The sequence below is a fragment of the Plectropomus leopardus genome, chromosome 20, assembly GCF_008729295.1.
Source record: "Plectropomus leopardus isolate mb chromosome 20, YSFRI_Pleo_2.0, whole genome shotgun sequence".
Taxonomy (NCBI): Eukaryota; Metazoa; Chordata; class Actinopteri; order Perciformes; family Serranidae; genus Plectropomus; species Plectropomus leopardus.
Window position 1 is genome coordinate 3,632,859 of NC_056482.1, and position 19,065 is coordinate 3,651,923.

The 19,065-nt window shown below is 37.4% G+C and overlaps 1 protein-coding gene across 1 annotated transcript; it reads right to left on the reverse strand.

Moving 5' to 3' along the window:
- Window positions 1–4,216: 4,216 nt before the first annotated feature.
- On the reverse strand, window positions 4,217–10,567 carry LOC121960161 (corticotropin releasing hormone binding protein). The gene is made up of 7 exons (XM_042509765.1): window positions 10,467–10,567; window positions 10,285–10,378; window positions 9,716–9,873; window positions 7,272–7,482; window positions 6,721–6,866; window positions 4,464–4,581; window positions 4,217–4,371 (listed from the first exon to the last, which is right to left on the reverse strand). Exons 1-7 carry the CDS (start codon window positions 10,554–10,556, stop codon window positions 4,217–4,219), a joined length of 972 nt encoding a protein of 323 aa, XP_042365699.1. The 5' UTR covers window positions 10,557–10,567.
- Window positions 10,568–19,065: the final 8,498 nt, after the last annotated feature.

The window sequence follows — 19,065 nt, forward strand, 5'->3', positions numbered from 1 at the left end:
AATGCGTGTTTTTATGCTTTGATGGCTGTAGGATCAAAAATTTTAGTTTGAATGGGTTTCAATGGAGCATTTTTGCACTTAACAGTCTGAATGTGACAATTTAGTTTCCACAGTGTATTTTAGACTTGTTATAGGAGCTGAGCTGGAAATTTGTGTGCCATATGCATGAACACAGCTAAAATTCTAAAAAATATTAAGAATGAAAAATGTGTTAAATGTGTGAAAGAGGCCCTGTTGTCTGGCAGTCACTTCACGTTCTTTTCGTCAATGAATGAGGTTGATTGTGATGATGGCGGTTTGATTGCGCTCCTCTGTTATTCCACAGATTGAGAAAATCAAGCGTGACATTTGAATGTGGCCTTTCTGAGAGTTCATACTATCAATACTTTGTCAGTCACTCTGCAGGGGCTTTACGTGGATAAAGACAATCCATATTTCTGTGCTTTGCCTCTAAAAACATCAACACTTCATACTCATGACAGTTCAGTAGCAATACCATTAGCTATTTTAAATATAATATATGTTTTAGAACATTTATTTTTAATCAGTCTTATTTAAGTCAAGATAATTATATGGAAATAACTTTAATTTTCCTATTTTCCTTTTCCTTCCCAAGTACTTTTGTGAAATAAGTTGAATTTTACTCAATTGTAGTTGGATTTTATTGCAGACTTAGTCATAGATCCTCATTTTTTTTGCCTTGCATGGTTCTGGAGATGGCAGGTTGTTGCAGTCATGTTGTTTCATTTAAGGAACAGTTGAAATGTTGTTCAGAGGAAGTGTGTTTTGGACTGACTGGTTGATTGTGATGATGGCGCTTGTATTGAATTCCTCTGTTACTCTACAAATCGAGAAAAAATGAGCATGATATTTGAATCTGGACTTTCTGATAGGCAAAATTATCCATACTTTGTCTACCTTGTTCCATAGTTTTTTTCCCTTCCTACCCTCTTCGTGGTGTGGTAGAAAAAACAAAACAAAAACACCACCTTATCCTAACACCCCACCCACACACCCCAAACCCTAGTAAGATATTTAAATGAAAATAACATAAATAAATAAATAATAAAAATAAAGAGTATAAAAAAAACAACAAAAACTGGGTAAAGAATACCATAGTAAAGATAGTCAAGATGCTTACTCAAAAGTCAAGAGGAGTGAGGTTGAAACAAACTTGTTATATAAGGAGGGTGTTTTTCTTTAGCCACTAAGCTCTGAAGCAGTTCCAGTATGTTCACTGTATGTTCACTGGCATACAGTAAATGTGCTTTGTTCTTTCAACATTGGATTATGGTGTTAATGTGCTTACTTACGTCATTGCCATCTTCGGGTTTCCCCTTTTGAATGACGATAACAGACGATCACCATCTGCTGGCATGGAGAGTTACTTCCTATCACACAGACGCAGAACATAGATGCTGGTTGGCCATCAGTTGTGTTTGTGATGTGCAACTTTTTGGCAGAGAAACAGGCAACATGAGGCGATGCATCAGTCAGTTGTCACAAGTTTTTCACACTGCTGCACCTCTTTAAAATGTTGTATTTTCCTTAATTTTCTGCATTTTGTACACTATTTTTAGCTTTATTTTTATTAATATTATCTAATTGGGTTTTGTTTTTCCATCTTATGTATGCATTCGGTACATTCTATTTTTAAATACATTGGAAGAAGGCTGAACTGAACAAGGCATGGTCAAAAATTTGTAAGAAATTAGTAAAGAAAAAAAAAGTTACAATAAAATTACCTGAAAATACGTAAAAAAAAAAGAAAGAAGTAAAAGTAAAGTAATAAAACAAAATGACCCCAAAAAATTGCTTACATTTATTTTTTAACAATGAATTTTTTCTTTAATATAATTTAAAAATCAAAATATAGTAATTATAAATATTGTTTTCTTGACATTTTTCTTTCTTTTTTTAAAATAATTGTATTTTTTCCAACCCAACTCCCTTTTTTTCCAACTTACTTTGAGGACATTTTCTTGTCACCTCTTACTACCTTCCTGAAATTTGTGGGAGAATTCTTGACAAGTTGTGCATCACCTTTTTTCCCCATGTTTTTTTTAAACAAATCATACCAATTCACATATGTCTTAAATGATTAAATAGCTTGTGAATGTTCTGAACGCAGCAAAAGAAAAGTGGTGTTAATCCAGGCGTCAGAGGATTAATCACATTTTTTAAATTCCATTATTTAGCATTTTAAAACAGTTTTGAAGCGCATATTAACGAGGTAAAGCAAGCCTTACCAGAGTGTCCTAAATGGGAGTCAAATGACAGCATATTCACTTTTCAGGAGCTCCAGTTTAGTTCATACAGGTCCTGTGTGTGTGTAAATATTGTTCCCCGTGACAGTCAGTCTTATGACTGTCCATAGGGGCGTACTAGGTCCGCAACCATGTTTGCATCATATGGCATCCACATGAATGCTTGAGCCCAAATTTTCCAAGCAGAACACTACACTGTTACAAGATGATCAATGTTATTCATTCCATCTGTCAGTGGCTTTAATTGGCTAATCAGTGTACACATGCACTAACATGTACATGCACCTGGACCAAAAATAAAAACTAAGATTATAGCACATACAGATGTGGCATTACTTGGCTCTCTGCCATTACTTCACTATGTCATAAATAGCTGTTTGCTGTTATATTAATGCTCTGGATGTCACACACAGGACCTTTAAAGTGTCGTCCCTCTACTTTAACACCCTCCTGAACAAACAGAAGCAGTTCTGTCTGGAAAGGTGGAGCAAACAGAATACCTCCCATATGTGTTTCTCCACTGAAACTAATGAATTCAAAGTAATTTAATGGAGCAGTGAACAGAGCAGACAGAAGTAGTTTTAAGGGGATTCCTTTGAACACAACAAGCCAGAGAAGGTGTGAATATCCTGCATGTAGAAAGTTTTATGACTTTTGAGGAAACAATGCTTTACATCTTAATAAAAGATAATATTGCTGGCTTCAAATTGAGCTAGGTTACAGAATCATAAAGTGCTTGTGGGATGCAGAATTATAAATTTGTACTTTTTTATCTGTACATTTTGTTAACCTTTTCAAAAATTGATCGACATCACTTTTCTCGCGCTGCAATCAGACGCCTTTCATTACTCACTTTGACCCTTTGAAACCTGAGCGAGACCTTTCGAAAACACAGGTCAACAAAGGGGATTTGACCGATTTGGCAATTAGAGTCCCAAAACTTGCAAAAAAAAAAAAGGGAAAGTTGACAAGAAAAATGCAGAAAAATCCCTTTTAGGAAAGAGATGAGGATTATTAGAAAATTATCCAAAAAAAGGAAAAATGTTCGGAAAACTATAAAAAATTATAATTATTTTATATTTTAATGTTACAGAAAAAAATATAACAAATATTTTATACAGCGGTTATTCAGCAGTTTTAAAGGTAATTTTCTTGTTTGTTTTTTACTTTCTTTTTTTTTGTTTTTTATTTACAGGTACATTTATTGCATCTTTTTTAAACTATTTTTTGTTAATTTTTGTACCATGTCTTGGTAAGTTGATATTGCCTTCCCTATGTTTTTGATAGAAATCAAATTTGCGTCGGTTTCGAAAAGTTAATATTCAGATTAACTGTGTCCCAATACTTGAGGACTGTGTTTGTCATAGTGTGCCCGCGCACCGTTTCATTTCTCACTGTGATACAAATGAAAACAGGAAACACTAGTTGCGTGCTTTGTCATGCGGTATAATTTTATTACAAAAAGTTTTTATACAAATTTAATTGCATTATGGCAATGAACACTTTGTATTTATTATATCCAACATTTGACCTATTGCCCTCTGTGGCAGGATATGACTCGGCACGTCATGTATCATTCAGCAAAATAAACACAAGTAACATTCATTTCAGCACCATTCCTTTTCAAGAATGTTGACCGTGAACTCATTGGTAACATAATAACAATATCTTAATAAATACACATACTGTACACAAAGTTTTATTTAGCAACAATCAGAATGAGTGAAAAAGAGTTGAAAAATAAAAACAAATTAAAAGGAGTCTGTAATATGATATCGCTGTGACTGTATATAACTTATTTTTCCTATACTTGTATATTGTTGTCTTTAGATTTAAGACATTTTGTCCAATCAGAGGGATTGACCAGATGGATATCTTGTTTTTCTTAAATAAAATAATAATAATAATAATAAAAACCTTTCAAATTTCCCTTTATGATCCTGCTTGGATCAGTTATTGAAACAGAAATCCTCCACATTGTTGAGTTTAAGTGTCTGCAGCTCCTGGCTGTCCAATAGCCTGTAGCTGAAAGACACTCGGCTGACAAACTTCCCACTGGACACCATCCTCACCACGGTGTTATCACAGCCGATCTTCATGTGGGCTGCAGGGGAGAGCGGGAAAAGTATTATTAATATTAAGTCTCAGTTCAGCCAGTGTGATCATGTGGAGGGGAGGGGGTCGGTGTGTACTCACTGGGTCCAGTAAAGGTGATGCAGAGGTCCGTGATAGGCAGCAGCTTTGATGTGTCGATGCCGTTTCCTCCCAGCAGCTGCACGAAATCTCCTGATTCTGCACAGCCGGGCAGTGACCTCTGTAGACATCAGTACATGTTTTTATAACGTGGCGAACACTACTGAAATTCAGTAATCACAGTGTATTGACTTGGAAACATCAATTATTGTAATGGTGAGGGTATTGAAAATTATAGATCATAATGAAATCATGAAGAAATGGATACAGATACTGATAAAAATATGTTTAAGACATAGAAAAGATTGCGTTTGGTTTTATTAAGTCTGAGTTCCCAAAGCTGCTCAGTCACCTGAATGGAATGTTGGCATTGTGCTTTTCTTAAAACCATGGATATATCACATTTGTGCATTTCATTTGACTCATATTAATCTTTCTAACACTTGGAACACACTGCATGCGTGAGCAGCACATGACGACGACATTGCTGAACTGCTGTGTCTTGGATGCTCGCAGGGTTCAGACTGGCAGCGTTGTTGCTGCGGCGCTGCTGCAGAGCTGCCTGCTGCTATGAAAACTGTATTTCCACATTTATAAAACTTGTTCCACTCATTTATGAAGCGAAGCTCCTGCATTGTCAACAACACGGTCCCACAAATATTTCACAATAAAATGCCTCGTGTCAACAGCTGAGGGGATTCTTTTGACAGAATCATTGTTAGAAGGCTTTTAATTTGAAACGGAAACAGGAAACAAGATTGAGTAAAACATATTTTTGTATGTTCTTATTTCTGTGACAGGTAAAGGCAGTGAAACTGTGGTAAAAGGTGGTGTAGAGTTGATGTAATAATCAAGCCACCATTTTCACAGTCCGTTAAAGCATGCGTCACATGGAAAAAAAACGGTAAGCTGAGACATTCCTGAGCAGCTTTGCTCACGCAGGCAGTGTGGCTGCTCTAGCCTGTTAACATGGGCACAAAAAAAAAGCATGTTCCGCTATGCTCATGCTTTGCTCATGCATTGTTTATGTATGCAGTGTGTTCTGGGTGGAAAGTGACAGTATATAAGCTGACTTTGTCATGTGGAGGGGATGATGGTTGGCGTGACACCTAAGCGAAATGGTTGCAAAGTTGCAGACCACTATTCAACAAACAATAAAACCAGTTGTGAGTTAAGGTGTCATTGCTATTTCTCCAGCAGCTTTTTGCTGCCAAACGTACTTTTTTTTAAATGACCCACAGTTGTTTCTCCAGCGGAAGTAGTGGCAGTAAGAGCTGCTGTTTCTTTACACAGAATCACTGCATTTCCCTCCAGATAGTGGTTTGAAAGATGTTTTTTACCGAGACATCGATTCTTTTCCGGCCAGGATTTGGTCTGAAAAGCCTGGTCTGATTGTGCCTCCAAAACCAGGCATTTTAAGCCAAAAAATGATGAAAAATGATCTTTTCCTCACCATAACCTAGTGACAATATTTGGTATTTTGCAGTTTATCTGTATCGGCATTTTATTTTAATCCATGCTGATAAAATAATATTAAAGAGTAAGATTTTTACTTTGTAGAACCTCAGGGAGCTATTTTTATTTATTCATTTTGTATATACATTTTCACCGGACTTTATTAACAAAAAAAGTTGCAGGGAACTTGTTGTATATGTATGTATAAGTTTTGTGTTGGAGACTGAACCAAAACAGTTAACTTGTGGACCACAAATCCAAAACAATGAGCTGAAAGAAACTAAAATGCTGCAGAAAGCTGTGAGTGAAACTGCAGAGTTGGGTGATACCTCGAGGTTCTGAATAACATGTCACCACTTTTACATCCAATTGGATCAGTTGTTGATGAAAAATTGATTATAGAAATGTTTGGTGGTACAGGTAATAAGTTTTGTTTTGTTTACTTGTGTACTTCTAAAGCAACGCAGCAATGTCTTGCTAAAAAACAGTAGGTGTTGTAGTTTGTTGGTCTGCAGCTTTGCAGTCGTCTTGTCTGGTTCTCACCCCATATATCATCCCCTCAACCTCCCACAGACAAAGTCATCACTTGCTCAGTGCATGTAATCTTCAGAAATGTAAGCGAGTTATGGTATTTAACAGAGGGGACATTTATGGAAGAACAAACATATTGCTGTTGCATTTTCTGAGGGTAATTTTTAGGAGCAGTATTGGCAAAACCTTAGGTAAAAATAAGGTGAGGTGAAGGACAGAGAGATGTTGTGTGCTGTAAACCCCTCTGAGGCAATTTTTTTTAGGATTCGTTTACCTTAGGAAAGTTGTTGTAATGTCCGAGGCTGAATTCAGAGATGTCGATCTCCACTGGATATATGATGGAGAAGCTGCAGTTCCTGTGCTGCTGAGGGATCACCATTGTGTAACTGCCCTCTGGTGACTGGGAGATGACATTGCAGGCTGTGGGTTGAGAGGAGAGACTTTACATACAATGATTTTCTGGGTGGATTTTCAGGGTGAAGCAAGTGAAATATGCACAGAAAGAACAAGGACAAACAATTTATTGCAAGACTAAGTTGGTTGGTGAAACCAAATGCAACGGTACTATAGCTTCAAACTGAAACAAATGTCGCTGTCGACAGCATTCGAGTTCCATATCATGAAGTTAATGAAACGCTGATTTTGGTTTAATCAAGAAATTTGGCCCTTAAATTTAATTTTTCTGTCTACAGCATTTTTAATGTGTTCATGGTGCTGATCCTCAAACATAGCGATGGCAAACTGACCCCCCCATGCAGTAATTATCACCACACTCATGTTTTATATGCCTGTGTACACTTTACTCTATGATTGTGATGTACTTACGGAAAGGATTGATGTGTTTCCTGACTGTCAGCGTGAAGCTGCTGCCGGCGTTGTGAATGCGGAAAAAGACCATGGCCACGTTCTGAGAGGAGCGCACGCTCCTCCTCAGTGAACCTGTGTCGCAGTAATCCACATAGCGCTCGTACAGAGGCAGCGGGTGATCCTGGGAGCTGGGAAACTTCTCACCTTTCATCACCCAGCCGTCAAACACCTTCACAGGACACAGTGGCAGGGAGAAGTGGGGGTTCAGATTCAGATCAGGATGATATTTGCACGGTTTTATCTTACTTATCTTACTCTGTTGGAAACATATTCAACTTAGTAGTTGAGGTTTAGACCATATAGCATGTAAAGAGCATCAGCGTAAAACCATGGAATGGTAAATGGACTACATTTATAATAGCACTTTTCTAGTCTTTACAACATAAGAACCATTCACACACATACATTCATACATCATCATCATACATCGTCAAGGCTACCACACAAAGTGCCGCCTGCTCATCACATAAACACTCACATGCACTCTCAAAAATATGAGCAAGTTGATGTGCATAATCTTGCCCCTGGGCACAAGGGTCAGGGATCGAACCCAAGACCTTCTGATTGAGCCAAAGCCGCCCCAGGGTGAATGTTTTTGCAAGTAAACAGCTTATGTACAGTTGCCTTATGTGAAAGCATCAACAAGCTTAGTGGAGCTAGTTGACTGACCCCAGTTTGGTAGCATGAACACAAGCAAGCTTTATAATACCTAAACAAAAACAATGTCCCATTTCATCACCGGAGATTCCTCAACATATACACAATTATGTAATAGAAATAACAGACCTAACAAGCTGCATTTATGCAACAGGAGTTACTGTGACAAATTTCCATGTGAAATTACAGTAAACTTCTGTAGTTGCTCGCAGCCAGTTATTTTTTTGTTATGTCACTACAACAGCATATTACTGTTTAAGTTATAATAGTATTCAAATGTAGAATGTGAAGTTAAATTGGGTTTGAAAAGCATCAAGATTTTATTTTTTTTTACAATTTAAAAAAAAAAAAAAAAGTACAGTACTGTTAAATTTGGCTGTATTTTTACAGCATTGATACTGGCTTCAACCGTCAAACCGTCAAGGTTTACAGTGCTTTTACAGTGCGTTTTTTGTATTTAAAAATTATTTTTACATAAATTTTAAATTTGGCTGTATTTTTACAGTGGTAATATTATGTCCAAAAATCATCATGATTCAGCATTTAACAGGATTTTGTAAAAAAAAAAAAAAAAAAAAAAAAAAGATGTATGTTGTTGGAGGTATTTCTACAGCTTACACATTGATTTAAAAAAATCATCAATATTTACAGTGTTTTACTGTATTATTTTTTTTTAAAGTACCTAAGTGCAAAGTTGGTCATATTTTGTCAGTAGTAATTGGCTCCAAAAAGCATCAAGAGTTAGTGTTTTACTGTATTTTGTAAAAAAAAAAAAAAAAAATGATGGACTTTGTTGTTAAATTTGGCAGCAGACAAATTGGCTCTGAAAAACATTGAGCTTTACAGTGTTTTACTGGGGTTTTTCTTAAAGTACATTAATGTAAAATTTGTATAGTGTTTTACTGTATTTTGAAAAACAGTTTACATTACTGTTAAAATTTGGCCGCATTTTTACAGCAGTAATTTGGGCTCCAAAAAGCAACAAAATTACAGTGTGTAACTGTACTTAGAAGAAAATGTACAATAGAGTTTTGCTGCCTTTTTACAGCAATTTATTGTGTATTTACAGTGTAGATTTCTGCTGAATGATGTGTAATTGCCAGCAACCTGCCATTACTCTATGGTGTCACTACCGTAAATTACTTTATTAGTATATTACTGTTAAATGTATCACAGTATTCTACACTACATGAGGTTATATTGGCTTTAGAAAGCATCAACATTTACAGTTTTACTGTAATTTTAGGGAAAAAGTACATTACTGTTAAATTTGTCTGCATTTTTACAACAGTAATTTTGATTCCAAACAGCGTCAAAATTTTACAGTGTTTTATTGTAATTTGGGGAAATATTGTGCATTACTGTTAGAATTTTGCTGTGTTGGTGCAGCAGTTTGTTACATCGTAGATGTTTGCTGAATGATGTTACCAGGGTCCTTATTTTACAGTGTCACTACTGTAAATTACTTCAACAGTACATTGCGTTAAATTTATCACAGCATTCTACAGTAGAATGTTAAGTCATACTGGCTCCAAACAACCTTAAGATTTAGTGTTTTACTGTAATTTTGTCAAAATTGCACGTTATTGTTAGAATTTGGCTGTATTTTGGCAGCAATCTGTTACAATACATGTTATAATTATAATTGATATTTTAGCTCCACTTTCAAGATACAATTTCACAGCTGGTTGGAGGTGCTTTTATATATAAGAGCAAGAAAATGATTATTTGTGGGCAAGTTTTACCGTGATGAAGTCCCCTCCCCTGCAGTCGATGTCTACATTGTCATAATCCACACTGATCACTTCGTTTGGCTCTGCCATGAAGAAAGCAGCACAGCTGAGCTGAGGACGCTCTGCTGTGAAGGTGAACTGACCCTCCACTGCAACCATGTCCAGACAACCTGGGAGACAGTTACACAGCAGAGTATTTCTACAGTCAGAATAGATCATTATTTAAAATAAAAATTAAACAATCTAGAAAAAAGCATATAGAAAAGGGATTTTGCTGTTTATTAATACTTTAAGCAGTACATGACTGTAATTACAATTTTTCATCTATTTTTTTAACAATATTCTGCCTTTCTACTCTAATTAGGCTATGTTGAATGCTACCATATAAATCAATTAAAACTTAAATAATTAAAAATAGGCAGTTTATATTTTTATAGTATTTTGGTTAAGACAGTATATATTAAAGATAAATAGCCTAAATGAAAACGTGTCTCCATCTCCCTCTCTTGCACACACTTTGCACACAGTTGTGTCTTTTTTGCAAGTTTTAAGCTACCATAGGGTCATTTCATAAAACTTACGTAAAGGTCGGCGGTACAGTAATTCTTCAGGTATTTCTCTCTTGAGTTCCGAGTTGAAAAATGAATATAATTCATCTTTTGAGATCTCGTTGTTCTGCAGAAAATAGAGGAAATGGGAATGTCCAAAGTTTTGACATAAACGGAATCTTTGCAAAAAGAGAATAATAACAAAGTGGACTCACCTCTATATATCTGGAGTCTCCCTTGAGGACAGACAGGCACAGCACCAGGAAGAAGAGCTGCTCTCGGAAAGTGCGCTCCATGACGCGCATCTCTGTGTCAGCAGGGCGCACCTGAGCGGACAAAGTCTGAGCGGCTCTGAGATCGGCGCTGCTTTTTATAGGACCAAGTTCTGGACTAACACGGTCGCTGCGACTGTCACCCATCATGGAGCCCCCCATCCCCCTCTTCCCCCCACCCCCCCCCCCTCCCCCACCACTTGCGAGGTCGTGACGAGAGCAGAGGATGGACAGGCGAGTTGAGACAGAGACAGATGAGAGGCAACTGATGCCAAATGAAGCGCAAACAGCATAAAGCAGGTACCTGTGGTCCTTCCACACTGCTGCTCAATGGACACATGATGTTAACTTATTTTAACAACATACACACTATTTTGTCCTCTAACAGCTGGTAAAACTGATAGATTATCGAGCAGAGATGGAGCAGTGGGGGGGGGGCTTGTGGGGCTCCACCCCCAAATTTTTATTATGTATCTGTTATTTTAGATCACATTTAGTTTGCATTGTTGGGGATTATTATAGGATGGATTTAAATGTAGCATATATGTCAGCCACATTTCAGTATGTTTCCATGCACAGTTTAGTCGGTTACGGTTATAGCTTGATTAGGCTATTTTTTTGGACTACTGTCCTTGTCCCAGTTTAAAAGCATCCAGAATCAATTTATTGATGGAAGTATGTTCGACTCCTCCACAGCAGGTGGAGATTTGCCCTCTTTCAGTGGGTTGCAATATTTATACATTTAAGTGTTTATTGATGATAACTTCAGGGGAGAAAACTGCAGTGTCATGTACATATAATCAAATGCCACTGAACAAACTCTGCCATCAGTGATTAGTTTAAGCCACCTAAAAAAAAAACAATCATTATCAGTTAAAGTGTGGGTTATATTTAGAGTATTTTCAAGGCTTTACCTTACTGTAAAACAACTCTTACCAACGGGGATTTGAAGTCGTTATATCAAACACACTTGACTCCACTAAGGAAAAGTAATTTTACTCAACTGAAGCTGCTGCTCTACCGCTGCCTCCATCAGATGTTGTGGAAGCTAAAGAGGAGACAAGATTCAAATATGGTGTACAAACAGATTTTTTTAGGTGGCTAAAATATGTTTTGTTACGGCCCCATCCACAGCAGGACATCGTTTAGCTTCCAGGCCTGTGTTGTGGGACTGTTCTTTATTTATCAGAGATGGGTGGGTGGTTGCGGTGGACTTTTTATTTAAAATAAATATAAAATACTACGTTTTCAAGTCGTATGTCCCTCATGTAAGCCAATATTAAAAACACGTCCCTCTTCAGTGCAGACATTTTTTAAATACCTGACCTGTTATCTAGCACCCCTTCCCCCCTCATAAGTAACCAACAGCGCCTATCTGTAAACACAGAGGGAGGCTGGCACAGTGACAAGGAGCACGCACAGAACATCGAGCGCAGCTTAAGTCTGACTGAGGTATTTACATGACAGAATAGCTTGACTTCCAATCATATTATCTAGGTGTGTCAGTCCAGTTTTGAGAAATTCAGTTTAGTCCGGTTTCAGTCAGACTAACATGTTTACGTGGATTTCAAACGTCCAGTTATAGTCGGACCAACACAATGCTTCCAGTTTTCCTAACATCATGTAAATGCACTGTTTCTTTCTGTAGAGATAGATTTCAAGGTAAGTATTACGGTTTACTTAAAATCCCCATGTTACATAACTGAAAAATAGAAATATGAGACATTTTTCTTTGTTTTGGGTTGAGCCCTCAATGTTTACAATGTCTGGCTCTGCTGCTGTTTTTGGGTGAATTCAGGGGAGTAGAATACAGTTTCAGCAGTGGTGGGATCCAATGAAGTACATCTACTCATATATAGTACTGAAGTAACATTTACTTGAGTATTTTCATTTTATTGTACTTTATGCATCTACGCCACCACATGTTGGAGGCAAATATTGTACTTTTTTACTCCATTACATTTAGTTACTTTGCAGATTTAGATTATGAATACAAAATATAAATTGACTAATAAAATATGATGTATTATTATAAGGTAGGTTCCCCAGAAGTAATTCAAATGATCTCCACTTTTACAGCAACAATAAAATTAAAAAATATATAATGCATCAGTATTTATAATTCAGTAGAGCTAATACAATCTACTTAAACTCTGTATAATGACTACTTTTAATTTTGGCACTTAAAATACATTTTGCTGCTGACACTTTTGGACTTTCACTTATGAGAGTTATCACTTATTACTTTTACAGTAACTGAGCACTTATACTTGTACACTGTAATGATTCTTTTTCTTCTACTTAAGTAAAGATGTGAGTACTTGTACTTCACTGAGTTTGACTAAACATTAGTGTCTAACTATATACAGGCAATTTCACAAGACTAAAACAGCCATTTAAGGTTAGTGTGACAAAATAATGATGACTATTATATTTGATGTCAATTTAATGCGTTTAATAAGTGGGCAAACTCCATTTGCTTAAGAGGATTGTTTGATATGAACAAAAACTTCAGAGCAGCTTCTAAATCAATCATATTATTCAGTTAATAAAATAAATGGAAATATGATCTTATGATCTAAAGACAGAAAGTACGTAGAATGAACAAAAAAAGTCCCACATTGAAAATGTAGAGGAGATCTGTAAGGTGTAAATGCTTGTGAAATGTGTCTGATTGCAGCACAATAAAACTGATGATCCAGGGGTCAAACGGTTAAAATATGCAGCATTGTACTATTCTGTAACAGTTGTTATAATGGAATAAGCACAGCAAATGGGAATGGGTCAAGGTGGAATTTATTGTCATTCCCTCCATATTATGTAAGATACCACACTCATTATACAGTGAAAAAAAATGCATTTCCTTAAGGCTCCACTGTACACAGCAAAGAAAGAAACAGAAATCTTAACAAAGGTGAAACTGATTTATTTTGTGCTTAGAGATTCTGTACAATAAACTCATCAATTGAAAAATATACGCTATTGAGATTTTGATCGACCAGCTGCGATATGTTGTGTTAATCTGAGGAAGTTGGTCAGCTGGAGAAAACGATTGTCTCTTTCTTTTTATGCACATTATACACATTACATCATCTTTTATCAGTTCTTATTTCATTTTTCATCATCATTCTCGAACTATCTTGTCCATTAGTCTAAATTGTTTAACTGTGTATACTGGATTTAAATAGGCGGTTAACATCTCATCCTGGTTCAACTTCATCGCTGTTAAGAATAAATCAGAGCTTTCCCAAACCATTAACCAGGCAAGGAGAATAACCGGCATAAACATTATGCCACTTTGCACACTGTAGTATATTGTGATTTTTATTCTGTCTATATTATGTGTATTAGGTATTCTGTTTTTAGGAACACATTCTGTGTCTTTATTGTCTGAGTTTGTTTTGCACTGAATATTGCATGTTGAGGTCTGTCTAAGACGATTTTTTGCCATGACGGACAATGATGTTTCTAAATCTGAATCTAACCAAATGATTAAAGTCAAAGGGTGAGAGAGTGAGGTCGCACCAAACTTGTTCTATAAGGTTTTGTCTTTAGTCACTGAGCTCTTTAGCAGAAACATTTCCTAATGGTTTGTGTTGTTGGTAAATATGCTTTGTTCTTTCAACACTGGATTGTGTCGTTAATGTGTTAACTGGCTTGCTAGCGTTATGACAGTGTTCTGGTTTCCCTTTCTGAATGATTAATAGAGACTATCTTCGTGTGCTAGTATAGACGGGAATTTCCTCTCATTCGGGTGCAGAACGTATGTGATTGTTGGCCGACAGTTGTAGTCTTCCAGTCGTTGGTTACCATGTGCTTTTGTTGACTAAACATCATGGTAGCAGCATCACGGAATGTCAACAGCAGACGCAGAAGGATGCGTAATATGTGCGTAATATGTAGACGTGAAAGTCCACTGAAAAGGTGGCAATGTGACAGCTTGGGGTGAGAACTGTTGGCTGGTATGAAGAGATATTTCCTGTCATGCAGGTGCAGAACGTAAGTGCTGGTTGGCCTTCAGTTGCAGTCTTTGTGGTGTGTTAATGTGAAACTTTTTGGCTCATACATGGCGATACGAGGCAACGCAACAATCAGATTTCATTGCCACTTGTTCTCTGAAGCTGGTTTGGTGTGTCAGGGTCTTTAGTGAACACATGGTCAGAAGTAGTGCTGGACAATCATACTCACACCCCCAGGTAGCATAAGAGTTACCCATTCATCTTCAATTTTTGGAGCCTCAGGTATTACATCCATGTAAACATGAGGACATAAGGCGGGCTTCTATTACAGAGTTGCGCAAAAGTTAAGCGATATTTTTGAAATTTTGATAAAACACAATTGTGAGATGACTGCATTTCCATCAAGTGATATTATGCAGCTTCTCTCACGATGTTACGATACCTTCCTCTCGTGATAACATTCCATGAAGCATGGCGATGGATGTTTAAAACACTGGTGGGCTTATTTCTGCTGCTGCCACTCATTAAAGTCAATCTAGTATCGCCGTAATTTCTTCGTCTCGTGTAAGAGTTAGGTATAAGATCTCAGTCTCTTCCTCCATCCTCACATACTGAGTCATGTTTTGTAGAATGTCATGTGGCTTTGTGGTACTTCTTCTTCTTCTTTGGGTTTAAGGTGGGTTGGCATCCATGAAGTGGCATTACTGGTGTTGCATATCATATGCGCTGTAAAAGCAAAAAAAGTGTTTCCATTGCAGTTTTGCAAAATATGGCTTGGTTATTTTGAAACTGACATGTTTCTTTTAGGCATACTTGGTATTTGCACTTTTAATTTGCATAAATTGAGGGTTCATGGAAACCCGCCTATACATGAAGATGAGGACAAGGAAAGGAGGTGCAGATTCATAACTGTGTGTTTGAATCAGCTTTCTCATCTGCGAAATTCCCTTTTATCTCAACTGTCTGATGGTAAAACTGCATGATGGGAAGTTTATACTCACACAAGAGTGATGTCTAACTCATGTAACAACCTGCTGTGATTTCTACAGCATTCACTTCACACCTCGAGTACATTCACTAAGCTGCTTTCACGCCTGCTTCGTGTGATGCCGTCCTAACAAACCCCGGAGCCTTTAGCGCCGGAGTCATTTTGGGGAGGGCGAGAAAACTCTGGCAAAACCTTGTTGAACACCAAAGATGCCCTCATGCTTTATTACTAAGCAAACTGCATGCTAAATTACACACATAATGAGTTGTTGATTATAAACTTAAACTTTTCTCATCATGCAAAATAGATATTGTGATTGTGTTTTTGGACATCTGGTTTCAAAATCTACAACGCGACATCTGGAAACCACAATATGCTAATTTATGGGCATGAAAAGAAATTAACGGTAAAATTAAAATTACAAACAATGATGGTTGTTGAAAAGTCTTAAGGTGACATTCACAGACTGCTGAGAGTCAAGGACACCGTCTACCCGTCTGAGCTCGGTCCCCGCAGTGTGTAGATGCCTCAGGCTGTTGAAAAGGTCAGTCCATTCAAATGTAGAAAGCGGGCCTCTGTGTTACTTAAATTTTTTGGTTTTTTGGTTTTTTAGATACTCCTCTCAACTCAACACACTGTATATCCAATGCACCCGTCCAGTCATGGCAATGTACTTACAGGAATACTTCATTCCCCAACATTCAGAAAAACTTGTTTTTCTTGCATGCCTCCACGGTGAACGAAGAATCCAAAGATGGCGAAAATTCTTGATGTGAAGGCATAGCGCCTGTTATGTAGACCAGTGACATCACTTGATAACGCAGCCAAACGGAACTTGTCATGTCCGCATGATACCCCGTTTTATGGCATCAGGTTAAAACACTGCCGGAAACAACATAATAAAAGGAGCAGTAAGGTCCCTATAGGGTGTGTTTACATTTAGAGGCTGTTTACACGGCAATGGTTCTTGCATGAAACTGTAAACGATGATAACATCACGGCCGCACTTCACGCATGAGTGTGGTGTTCCTCTATGGTGTGTCATTACAAAGTTACACTGTCAGCTACTGGCCTGGTGTGCATACGACAAGGTTTTCGGTTGCTTTTGCAGATCTGTGTACATGCGCATCATTCTTACAGTGTTTTAATATGAGTGCAGAATTCTTTAAAACCACAAAGGAAAGACTTTTTCGTTGTAATAGAAACGTTCTTGTCTAAACGTGGCGTTAGTAATAAAATGTTTTTATGTTTTTGTAAATTTTGGAGAACAGGTTGTGCAGAACAGACTGTGTTGCACTCCATATTTAAAAGTGAAAATGTATTCTTTTTGTGACTCTGAGATGCAACTAAATTACATCTCCATCCTCATTAATTTTTTCAGTCATTGGTCTATATGCTTGGATGTACATGCACTGCATTTATTGTAAGTGTTTGTAAACAGTATTGAATGTAGAAACCACTCAGCAGGTTAGAGGTTTAATGAACTGTAGACAGAGAGAGTAAACTCATCAGTTGCTCTGTGCAGGCTTTAGTAGTTTTTCCTTTACTTTTATTAATGGTATGTCATATTTGTCAACCTCTATATGTGCATATACAACCCAGTGAGTGTGGCAGGAAGCTATTTGCTTTAAGCTATTCAAGGCCAAAGTGTTGTCCATCAGTGCATATATAGCAGCTTTACGTCATGGTGTCTACATTATATTCAAACACAAATTTAACTCACAGACACACTTTTCATTATGCTCACTAATTGGAGTTGTTCTGAAATTTGCATACAGTGCCTAAACTATTTCCGGCCTCTTTGAAGCGACATGCATCGTGACTTCCATTTGGCCTGTGAGTGAATCTGCAGAGATGCCAGCCACTTGAGGGACTGCAGAGCTGATCATTTAGGCCTGAGAGCTCTGGTTTGAATAGCAGAGGCCATTAAGGTCTGGTGATGCAGCTTCATTAGGCTCCGTCAAATCAGATGCTCCACATTGTGTCCTTGCTGGAAGTTATGTACATTATCCTTTAGTGGAGCAGAGTCGCACATAATTAATGTCCACTTTAGCAAATTAGTTTTCTCAAATATATGCTGTGTGGGAGGAAGTATTCACATGTGCATGAGTTGCAGCTCTTTGGACAAAAATGTCTCCATAAGTGCCTCTTCTGCTCGGCTGTGCCCTCATTGGGGCAGCTTCAGAATATAGAGCAAATTATTCCTTTTTTTTTGTTAGCATGCTATATGCTAATAAGTATTAAGTACAGCTGAGGCTGATGGGAGTGTCATTATTTTTACAGGTATCTGGTGATAAACCAATGCATTGTACTGATCAAAGTTTTCATGATGGCCGGAGAGGAAAAGTTATGGGATCACCAACATTATATTCATCCTGAGAGAAATATTGCAACCCATTAACCAGAATGAATACTGTACATTTCTGCAAACCAAAGATATATATATATATCATTGGTATGTTTTTATGGAATGGATATGTTGAAGCTTTGCATTTTTAAGTTTCAGAAATGCTCTGGTTAATGTTTTATCTAGCCATGAAACCACTTGGTTATGGTTAGGAAGATATTGTGTTTTGTCTTGAAATACCTGGTTTTAATGCCACAATAATGGCTGGAAATGTTGCAAATGCTGCAAATGCCATGATGTCTAGCTAAAATAACACCCAGTTTTTGTGGTACACTGCTGGAAATGTGGTTGCCATGTACTTTTGTTGTCTAAACATATATACACTCTAAATATGGTGCCTGGCAGGCTGGAGAGCCAAAGACACTGACTGAGATGCTGTGACCGGACTGTGAGCTCGACTCTGCTCCCCGCAACACTGATAAACTCCCCTCACATCCAGCAGACATTACATCTTAATGAAAACTTACTTCTCTTGTGAAATTTTCAGGTGTTTCTCTATTTTTAGCCATAAGAAAATTGCATTTCTTATCACACGTTAGCTGTCATTCCTTATTGATCGTCTGCAGTCGATACATTTTGATGCTCAGACTAATATAAAACGTGCGAGAGGTAAGAAGACAACAGGTCCAGGTTTGATCATATCATTTTGAGTTTACTGGTAAGCCGTACATCAGTGCTGACGTGCGAGATGTGCATGGAGGCCTGCGAAAACGATCTGTGTCCTGACATCCAGCTGTTCTGAGGGATTAGAGATTATTGGATCTTTGCTCAGAATGTGAAAAGAGAATCAAAGCATCTATATTTTTCCACGTGGGTCTACTTTTTCATGATTTTTATGTCTGCTCACTAATTGGAGCGATACCTTTGGACCTAATTCACCGTTGAGTAAGACAGCAACATGTCTTGTTAAAAAAACACCCAGTTTTTCCAGCGCAATTGAGGTAGTAAAACTGCAATGTCTGTCTAAAAATCATCCAGTTTGGTGTCATAATTTCCGCTGGAAAAAACAAATGTCTCGCTAAAACACACCCAGATTTTGTGATGCAGTTACTGCTGGTTATGCAGTGATGTCTTGGTCAGAAAAACATCCAGTTTTCATGAGATCGTCACAGGAAACACAGCAGTGCCTTACTAAAGACACTAATTTTAGTGGCACAATCGCTGCAAGAAAGACTGATGAAGACTGAT

What these genes read in the sequence shown, in the direction of transcription:
- LOC121960161 (XM_042509765.1), bottom strand. Translation starts at nt 10,556, where the DNA reads ATGCGCGTCATGGAGCGCACTTTCCGAGAGCAGCTCTTCTTCCTGGTG. An exon ending in ACTGTACCGCCGACCTTTAC is followed by an intron (nt 9,874 to 10,284) that starts GTAAGTTTTATG and finishes ACTGTCTCCCAG; the next exon opens with GTTGTCTGGACATGGTTGCA. An exon ending in GGGGAGGGGACTTCATCACG is followed by an intron (nt 7,483 to 9,715) that starts GTAAAACTTGCC and finishes TGTCCTGTGAAG; the next exon opens with GTGTTTGACGGCTGGGTGAT.